General features: G+C 31.8%; 1 protein-coding gene across 2 annotated transcripts; it reads left to right on the top strand.

The window, feature by feature from the left end:
- The first annotated feature begins 1,152 nt into the window (after positions 1–1,152).
- LOC129295187 (GDSL esterase/lipase At4g16230-like) lies at positions 1,153–6,549 on the top strand. Of its 2 annotated transcripts, XM_054933668.1 has the most exons (6): positions 1,153–1,429; positions 4,805–4,918; positions 5,054–5,181; positions 5,318–5,563; positions 5,773–6,028; positions 6,115–6,549. In XM_054933668.1, exons 1-6 carry the CDS (start codon positions 1,378–1,380, stop codon positions 6,336–6,338), a joined length of 1,020 nt encoding a protein of 339 aa, XP_054789643.1. In that variant the 5' UTR covers positions 1,153–1,377; the 3' UTR covers positions 6,339–6,549. The 2 variants fall into 2 exon arrangements, with proteins under 2 accessions (XP_054789643.1, XP_054789642.1); XM_054933667.1 differs by lacking the exon at positions 1,153–1,429 and having other exon boundaries at positions 3,317–4,918.
- Positions 6,550–10,929: the final 4,380 nt, after the last annotated feature.

The following is a 10,929-nucleotide window of genomic DNA, read 5'->3' as shown; positions in this document are numbered from 1 at the left end:
TTTAACTTACGATAGTATATCAATGATATACAATATACTCTTACATACCAATATAACTAAAAAATTAGACACAAACTTGTTTATCATTAATATATGACTGTATATCAATGATGTAATATTACATATTAATAACATGAAAACACATAATCATTTATCTAAAACAGATTAAACACAGACTATAAAAAATTCTGTAGCTCTATTTTTCTATTGGTGTGCCTCGTTTCATCTAGTATTGTCAATGTCTTTGGCCTTACGTTTGTCTTTTGTTGTTGTGACTGTGGCTCACTCGCACTGTTTTGCTTTCTTCTATCTTTGAGTTTGATTTACTTGTTTATTTTGTCGTGATTGTAGTTCACGTTCGTCTCTCTCGTTCACCTGATTTTTTATATTTTGAGTCTATTCTAGTATAATGGTATTTATAAAAAACACAGTGTTATAGCTTCAAAAGGATAGTTTTGTAATTATATATCAACTAAATTTTAAAAAATGACATTTTTAAAATTTAAAAAAAGAAAGGCTATTTCTTTTACATAGTCTTATAATATGTGCTATATGTGCAAAATCTCCTTTAATTTTTATAATTTTAATTTAATTATAATTTTAATTTTTAAACTTTAATTTATTATAATTTAATCTTTGAAATTTTGATTAGGTTATAATTTAATTTTTTAAATTTTGATTCTTGTTAATCAATTCTTATATTTTTAATCATTTAAATATTAATTTCTATATCTTAAAAAAATATAATTATAATGATTAAAATTATGTTAAAATTTATTATTAATATTTTAAGTTATTAAATTCTCTTAATCTTTATAAATATTATAAATATTAAAATATTTTTTATTTAATTTTATTTTTTAAAATATATAAATTAATATTTAAATAATTAAAATTATAAAAATTAACTTGCAAAAGATAAGATTTAGGATTGAATTAAAATTATAAAAATTATATTATGGAATATAAACTATAAAAATTGAGTTATAATTTAATTAAAATTATAAAAATTAAATGATTAATTTTTTAATATAATTATAATAATAATAATATAAAAAAAGATATAAAGATAAAGATATTCTCTCATTTTTTAATAAACAAATTAATAAAACAGTGTGACTACTGAGGATTGGTCACTGTAACCGTCCCAAATTCGGTTCACGTTCGCACTAATCAAACGATTCCAATGCCCCTAGCCAGAACGAAGTCCTCACCATCACCGGCTTTGATTTTACTTTGCCCAGACCGCACTATCCCTCTTTCAATAGCGTTCCACTCGCTGCCTCGCGGGAAAACATGAGCTTGTCGGCTGCGATCCATCAGCGAGCTAATAGCAGGAGCTATTTGCGAGATTAGAGTCGCTTTGGATCTGGCTTCATGGCAATTAGATTACGATTAAGGGATTCAGGGTCACTGTCTTCTTTACAAGGTTTGTTTTGATTTGTTGTTAAGTTAGGTCAAGGAATTTGAATATCTAAAGAATAAAGATTGATGGATAATTAAACACGTGAAGACTCTAATATGTTTGTTAATAATTACCACTTCCAAAGGAGGGTGGGGGGAAGCTGATCGGTCTAAAAGAAATCTTCTCTCATTTGACAGTGTTTATTTTATTATTATTATTTTTAATTTAAAGCACCTATTTGCTTTGTGCCTATAACAAAGTGAAACGATATTTCTGACTGAGGATACACTGGGAAAAACCAGAAAGTGCTTGTTCTGGTGTTCTCCCATATTTTTGTTTACTGGCTAATAATAAAAGGAATGGATTTAGCGATTAGCGAATTGAGTTAACATGTTCTGGTGCTGAAACTTTCTTGGATACCAGTGATAGAATAGAAGGAAGGGCTTCTTGCCTGGTTTTATTCTTTCAAAAGCTTGAGCTAGTAGAGTGGTTTTATTCAGAATAATATCTTAAAAGAGTTTGGAACTTTGAATTTCTTCCTACCGTCGTGAAAGTTTCAAAGTTGTAAATAGAGAGGCAATTCAGGTTCAGCTCCGCTGCCTCTACATGCTACGGTGGTTGAAAAAAAAAAGTCACTTGTTCTGGTCTAAGATAATATGAAATATAATATGTAATGATATTAATGCCCCCTTTGGTACAAGGGAAAAGTTTTTGATAAAAGTGCAAGTTGAAATGGAAATGGAGGTGGGATGAAAAAAAAAAATGTTTGGTATGATGATGGAGGTTGGATAAAACTTTTATGTAAGTGAGAAGGATGGAATTGAGTTCTCATGGAAGTATGATGGGTTTCTTAGAGAACTGGCTTCCTATGCACCAAACAAGCAAATTTCAGAGTTCCACTTCTACTTCTGTAGTCTCAATTCTAATGTACCAAACAAGGCACTAAGATTTACTTGTTTGATATGTATAACAATCAAAAAATTGCCATTCGAAACTGTACGAAAGATATGTACAATACTCATTTAGACCTTGTCCACTAAATTTCACAGAACTACAAATTCAAGAATGTGAAATTTTCTAATTTAAGATGCTGATGATACAAATAGAGGAGGAAGCCATTTATCTTTGTAGGTATCTTGAACAATCGTAAATATAACTTTGGGAGATCTTTAAAATCTGAAGCTTGTAAACAATGCAGACAGTGTTCCATCTAGTTGCAGAAAAACTAGAAACTCACACATACTGTACAGGGTTATGGAGTATGGTAGCTGTTGAAAACTTGAAATTACTGTCATCCTTATTTTTTTAAGGTAGGTCCAGTACAGAGCATTCAATGTCAAGCAGGGGTTTGCCCAACTTGACATGGCTAGTGGGAGCCAGAATTAAATGAGCTCTTTCAATTGGATTTTTTAAGGAAAAAATATTTGAAACAGTTTTGGCTTATTAACTATTCACGTTTCATATTTACTGGCATTATTAATTACTTATATCCGTACAAAAGTTAATTTTAGTATGGCCAACTAAGTTGGTTAGAGGTAACTGGTAAAGGCATCAAGGAAAAATATTTATTTGAAACATACCAAATTTGCGTAATGACAAAAGTTATAATTATATTCCATTGGTTTCTCAAATGAGTCAACTTTGAGTAATTTAAATTAATAAGATTTCACTTTTTTTTTTTTTGAGAAACGATCAAATTACCATTAAGAAGGAAAAAGAGGAAAAAATAAACTTTTCACTAAATGTCTTTATTTGATTATCCAGAACACTATGTTATTACTCCTGGAATGTTTCTTTTAATAAACATGCTTTTAGAAGAAGGAAAACTACTGATGCAATAAATAATTGTAGTGAAAATGCATACCATCTTAAAAAACAACAACAACAACAACAACAAGCCTTTATCCCACTAGGTGGGGTCGGCTACATGGATTGCAAGACGCCATTGTGCTCTATCACCATCTTAAAAAACCGTAAAATAAAATATTCTCACAACTCCTGCAACTATACTGAAAGGAATTTTTTCAATTTCTTGTCACTCTTAAATCCTTTGCAAGTGTTTTCACTTGAATTCAAAGGAATTTACATTTTTAGATGATGTGCTGGAAACATTACTTCTCCATTAAGGGCATGTGTATGAACAAATTTTACTCTTTGAAAAAAAAAAATATTTACATGTTTTACTTGTACGGTCAACTGGGTGTGATATTAGATGCATGACATTAATAAAAGGTGTGATCTCTTTTGTCTTGGTTGACACAATAAAACTATATCAAGTAAACGTCATTCTATGTACTAAGTTATAAATGTGTTGTGTGTCCTCTTATTAGTACGTTAAAGTTTTCCCCATTTTGAAACCTAGCTAATTGAAGGATATCAATATCTAAACATTTGCCTGGCTCGTTTGTATCCAAGAAAGTGAATGATGAAATTAAGTTATCAAGCAAGTTCATTTGATTTGCAGTTGGTTTTTGTTCTGTTTTCTTTAGGTTATATTATAGGCTTTACTTGCTTTCCTTTAGGTTGTATTCTAGGTTTTACTGCTTTCTTTTTTTTATTGAAATAATAAAATGGGCTCTTTTCTGTTTAAAAAAATAGTTATCAAGCGAGTGAAAAAGAGTTTATTAATTCGTGGAGTAATAAAAGGATAGATGGTTTCAGAAATAAAAATTGTCACAGGTAGAAGTTGAGATTTTTTTTAATGATTTACCACTAGTAGCCCTGCACAGAAGCTGCCAAAAGTTCAAGTTGGATACATAGCCAACTTGAAACTAACCAAAGTCTTTAAATTTTTGAAGTCATAAATGTGGAGGTCATGTTTACCTGGGCTGCTTATGTCTCTTACTCTGCCAAGTCAGGAGGACCTAAATATTTACTTGAATCTGCATGAACAATACGCGGTGTCATTTATGTGGTTCAGCCTTGTATAGGTGAGATATAACGCCAATGTTACAGAAGTTTTAGATACTTTTTATTTTGTTATCATTGGCTCTTACCTTTCTAATGCTTATTTCTCACCCATTCTCCCATTAGTCAAGTTGCAACAGGTTGTCGCCTCTCCTATTTATATTGAATTGAAGGCTTGGTTCTCCTGCGGCATAGGATTTTTGATTTATTGTGATCTTCCATCTCATTTTGCTTAGCAGACATTCTTCTTTATCTCATAGTGCTTCCCATTCAATATTTAGTCGTTCCTGATATCTTTAACGCACCAGCCACTTCATTAAAATTGATTCATTTCATTCTCTATGACGTGGTTTCTGATGCTTATTGATTTGAAAAAACCAGTCATTCTTGGGGTTACATTGCAACTATTGACAGCTTTCCTCCTTTTTAGGATTTGCTTTTCAAAAAATGTTCCTGCATCTTTTGTGTTTGGGGACTCTTTACTTGATCCAGGTAACAACAACTACATTGTTTCACTCTCCAAGGCAAACTACGTCCCCAATGGAATTGATTTTGGATGGCCCTCAGGACGTTTCACAAATGGAAGAACCATAGTGGATATCTTGGGTAAGACTCGCTAACTCTTGCGTTCTGCATTTCCCTTTTAAAAAAAAAAAAAATTATCCCACTTTCAAGCCTTTGGTTGAAACTAGCAAATTAATTACTGCTTCTCTTTTCTCTTTCAATCATGTGTGCCACCAGGCCATCAATTGGGTCTTGATTTCACCCCTCCTTACTTGGCTCCATCTACGAGAGGATCAGTGATTCTTAAGGGAGTCAATTATGCTTCCGGTGGAGGTGGCATTTTGAATCACACTGGACAAATTTTTGTAAGTTTCTTCCTCAACAATGGAGGAAATAACTTGAAAGTCAAAATTTTTGTAAAATATTTGTCCCAGTATAGCTGTTTTAAGTGAATGGATTCAGAAAATAAAGAAACTCTGAGAATTTCCTTGTCATTGATAGGGTGGTCGATTAAGCTTGGATGCTCAGATAGATAACTTTGCAAACACTAGGCAAGACATTATTTCCATGATTGGCGTTTCTGCAGCTCAAAATCTATTCAGAAGTTCTATCTTTTCAGTGGCCATGGGCTCAAACGATTTCATCAACAACTATTTAGCACCTGTGTTATCAGCTCCCGAAAGGAAGTTGGTGTCTCCAGAAATGTTTGTGGCGTCCATGACATCGAAGTTCAGGCTACAGCTCACTGTAATTTTGCTCAAAACCTTGGAAACCCTTTGCTATTCCCTATTAAGACTGACCACTTGTACAAACATGACAAAATATTCAGTCTCCACTTCAAGCGTTGCCCCTGTGAGGCTGTGACGTATCCCATAGGATATGTCTCACAAGTGTCGTTGCATATATTTATTCTCTTTCTTACAAACTTGCTGATATAATTGGACATTAATTTGCAGCGACTATCCAATCTGGGAGCCAGAAAAATTGTAGTGGCAAATGTTGGCCCTATTGGGTGCATACCATTTGAAAGGGATACAAACCTAGATGCTGGAGATAACTGTGCTGCTTTCCCCAATCAGATGGCTCAATTATTTAACGGTCAATTGAAGAGCCTCGTTGCAGAACTCAACACGAACTTGAAAGGGTCTTTATTTGTTTATGCAGATGTTTATCACATTTTAGAAGACATTCTGCAGAACTACAGGGCATATGGTTCGCGTGTTTAGTAATCTTCTCATTTCTCAAGCATTGTACTTTGAACCTTTTAGGTGCTTTAACTTGTCTTCATCATGGAACAGGTTTTGAGAATCCAGATTCTTCATGCTGTCATGTAGCTGGAAGATTTGGAGGCTTGATCCCTTGCTTTCCTAAATCAAAAGTCTGCGAGGATCGTTCCAAGTATGTCTTCTGGGACGCTTTCCATCCTTCGGATGCTGCTAATGCTGTCATAGCAAAACGCCTGTTAGATGGTGATGCCAATGACATTTCGCCCATGAATGTTCGAAAACTCATTCAACCTTGATTTATTTTGGCCCTTATTGAATTGATTGATTCAACTTTTTTGAGTAAGCCTATTTTATTTAGTGTCAAAGCTAATGGAAAACATATATTTGTTATTTGTAGTTATTTTGGGGTATATTGTTGTCTTGTATTTCCTCATGTCCTTATTACAGGATGCCTTGTAGAAGGATTCCTTGGTTCTTAATATGAGACATATGAAGAATTATTTATTACCATTTTTTTAATTTTATTCTTGTTATACATTTAATTTTATAATTCATCGTATATTGTATATTTCTCTTTTCATATTTTTAATAGAGATAAAGTTGTAATTTTATTATTTTTAAAACATTTCCTTAATTATTTGTCATTCCTTAGTTCCACTTAAGAAATTGAAAATAATAGATGTTAAAGGGAGCATTTTTTCACATATTGGATATCATGCTAAACGGGTTCTTAGGCATCAAATATCTTGATATTTAGTATTATTATATTTTAAATGACACTTAAAGTTGTTGAAAATGATATAATTAGTTGAAACGTAAATGGAATTCATGAGAAGAAAACCTTGATTAGTTTTTGGGTGGTGAAGTATATCTTCATTTATGAGATGAAAGGTAGAGGTATAAATTTAATTATAAAGTACTTTTTGAGAATTACTAGATGACATATATTATGAAGTGGGGTGAAATAAACAACGAAATAAGAAAAATGTAACAACTAGTGCTTTCCGTCCATTGGGTGCAACATCCGTTTATTTTAAATTGTGGGGTTCACTTTCATTACATGTGGCTGATTCTTTTGCAGTCTATTCCCTCCATGGCCTGGCCCTCCTCAATTCTTCATTTCATTAATTATCTCTTTGCTGTTTCCTCTTCTTCCTTCAACCACGCCGGAACCATGCACCCACGTTGCTTCATTCTTTCTCTTCAACATCCCTTCCTAATCACAACCAAAATCCCATCATGTAACTCCAACAATGGCCCCCCAAATCTCTTCCCTCTGCGTCAAGCTTATTGCAACAGAGTCGTCTTAGATTTAATATTTCAATTTATGTAACAAATAAGATTGAGTAAAATAATGTGTGTACTTAAAGAATTCATGACTGAATATGAGACCTCGATTATCTTGAGTATAGATAGATACACAACCTACTGGATCCTCGTAGTTTGCAGAGAGTTCAGAGTTGATAAAAAAAGTGAAACTATTGTATGTTTATGGTTATCGACTGATCGGTTTGTATGGACTAAATCTGTAATCACTTTAATAGATAAATAAATTAATTGTCTCACATTTTCCTTGACTCAATCAGTTAAGAGATAAAAAATTATTGACAGTTATAAGATTATAGGTTAGGCCTCTGTCTATTGAGTTTACTTGTATGGTCCACCTATCTCGATTCATACAAAATCATAAAGATCAAAATGTTTAAACTTATTAATTAATGCAAGTTTATAAATAAATATTCCAACGCTTTATTCACTTCAAGCTGACCATTGCAGCTCCAGAGGCTTGGCCTTAAAGCTATAGTGGGGAAGAAGCAACTTTGTCCACTTGATACATCGCAAGCTGGCGCGAATTGCTAGACCGTGGGAGGTGACGAAGGCAAGGCAGGAGTCACGGTCAAAGGTGGGGATAGAGGAGATGAAGGTGGGTTTTAGGCTCTTGTCCGCGGTGATGGAGGGAGAGTAAGGAACAATGAAGACGCTCTCGCCAAGACGATGGTGGTGTCGAAGTTTGTCTCAGATTCTCAAGATTGAGTGAGCTGCAAGATTCTCAAGTTGAATGTAGGAAATTTTGGCAGTGTGGTGAACTCATTTAGGATTCCTCATTCCATGGGTCTAGATGTTGCTGAATTTGCAAAATACGTCTCAAGAAAGTTCTCACCCTCCATCGCTTTCACGGCTGGACGCTCTTGCAAGCCTTGAGTATGTTCTTGGGAGAGAAGTTGAGATCTGGAGAGAGAAGGGAGGAGATGTTAATGAAAGTGGAGCGCACAATTTTCTATGGCGGTCTGTTTTAAATAGTTGTTGATTTATTTTAAGCTATTCAATAATTTTTAAAAAATAATTTATAATTAAATTTATACTTTTGTCTTAAAATAAAAGCGCTTTATATATACCGATATGATGCATATTAAAACCTTTTTTTAATCACCCGAGCTATTAAAATTTTACCTACCCAAAACCTTCGAATAAACTCATTACTGTACTCTGGCAAGAGAAAATATCATTGATATTATACCTACCCCAAATCTCCTAATAAATTTATCACCAAGAACGGTACTATCATTATTGTCCCAATTTAAAAAATACAAAAAATAAAAAGTTTGTTCGTGCGGTTCGCTTCCCGTGTCTCTGCCGATCGATCTTAATTTATTTATAGCAATAAAGAATGCGGGGAGAGTGGGTGAAAATGGTTAATGTGGGATGCAAGGCTTTTCAATGTAATTTGATTCATAACATGTTCGCCCAATCCTTATTATAACACAACTCCAATCATTTTATCAGATTCAATAAATAGTTAAATTATTAATTTTGTTTAAAAATATAATAAACGTTTAATTTCACCTCTGTTTAAATATTTTTTTTTTAAATTTGCATTACAATCTCTTTCATACTTAATTAATTTAAACAGAGGTGATATTGAAAATCACGTAATGAATGTTTCATAATATGCCTTATATTAAGGATTAAAAAATGCATTTAGAAAGTACTTTATAATAAAATTCGGAAGTAATATGTCAAAATGTATGCCTGCTAGCATGGAAGATATACTAAAGTTTCTAGTGTGGTTCCAAAAGGTGGGGAAGATAGAAATAGATGGAGAAAAGCAAGAGTCAACACAAACATAAATTATAAAATTAAGAGATACTTCCTTTGAATTATAATATAGGGTATTTTTTTAAAAACTTTTTTTGGTTTAAAATATAGGACATTAAGTAACTTTTATCAATGATTATCTAACTATACTCTTATTTCATTTATTATTCTTTTTTTATAAAATGATACATTGAAATTTTAATTGTCATTATCAATACATTTATATAAAATATGTAATGAGAGTATAATTGAAAAGATGTAAATTTTTTTAAAAGAAATTTATGTTTCAACTAACATTTTTTAAGAACCAAATTAGGTACCAATGCCTTATATTATAGTCAGGAGAGTACTACTTAGATCCCGTTTGGTTATTAGAATGAAATGGATTGAAAAAATTAAGTTAAAAGTAAACTAAATCACCATTTTTTTAATGATAAATATGATAAAACTCATTAATATATACTACAAATATAAAAATTATCACATTCTCTAAAAATCTCATAAATCATAATTTTTAACTCCATAAATTATATTATCCCTCCCCCTTATAAATATGCTTACATATCCCCTTTAATTATTTTATTTTTATTTTTATTTTTTTAATCCATTTCACTTTGTAGTAAGAAAACAGGACCTTCTATATGTATGTTTGAAAATACAAGTACTTAATTAGGTCATTAGTATACTCACTTCATCTCTATATATAAAGTGTTTGTAATCGAATGCACTCTCGGACCCTATATAAAATATTTTTAACTGAGTCATGCAAACTAATAAAAGTAAGTTATCTAATTAAAAGTACGATATTTCAATTTTGTCCCTAATTATTATAACTAAAAAAATGAATCTCTTTTTTTAAAGCAAACTAATAAGAGTACTTTTTTTTAATTTAATAAAGGTATAGTGATCCATTCATTAAAATATATGTTAACAATCTCTTATATTTAGGGATAAAAAAAGATTTTAGAAAATTTTTTATATATAGGAACAGATGGAATACTGCATATTAATAAAAGTATGCTATTTAGTTGAAATCATATAAAATTATAATGATTTTTTAGGTTTGCCCCTGATAACATCACAATTAATATCATGGTGTGGTGGTGGATACAACATATAATTAATGTCTCTTTCATTTTTCAAGACAGGAGTAAAATTATTTAATTATTTAAAAATATCATGAAATCTCTTATATTGATAGAAAAAATAAATTTTTAAAAAATACTTTATATATGATGAAAGTGGGAGTAATTTGGAAAAACAACTTTTGAAGTTGTCTATTTCCTAATTTACAAATTTCATGAAGTAAAGAAATCGAAGAGTGAAAGCATGCAGGATTAAATCTTAACGGCAACTGGGCTACAGTGTCACAAAACATAGGCAAGAGTGGTTAGATTTGGAGAGACAAGACAATTATTGTGTCCTAAATTCTAGTCCTGGGACAACTGAAAAGGAAAAGGACGAGCACTAAATCACACATCATCCACTCCTACTCACAAAATAACTTCAGATCACAGGATCAACATACACCACAAAACTCACGACTCACAACACATGCTATGTGTGAATCACTTGCCCATGCACATCCACATACATCAAGTAATAGCAGCGAAATGTTCCAACGCCTCCACAGTCATGTCTGAATCAGCTGTTCCATACTTGCATTCTGCAAAACCTATCAATCATTCGTTGTTATTGAAAATGAATGAGAACAGAAATGGGAATGGGAATATGAATGAGAATAAGTCTTGGTTGAATATAATAATTTTATGGGAGAATGATAATAAAGTC

This window comes from Prosopis cineraria, unplaced genomic scaffold, assembly GCF_029017545.1.
Source record: "Prosopis cineraria cultivar Desert tree isolate PC_DT_omini unplaced genomic scaffold, ASM2901754v1 PC66, whole genome shotgun sequence".
Taxonomy (NCBI): Eukaryota; Viridiplantae; Streptophyta; class Magnoliopsida; order Fabales; family Fabaceae; genus Prosopis; species Prosopis cineraria.
This window is presented reverse-complemented; position numbering and strand designations above follow the sequence as displayed.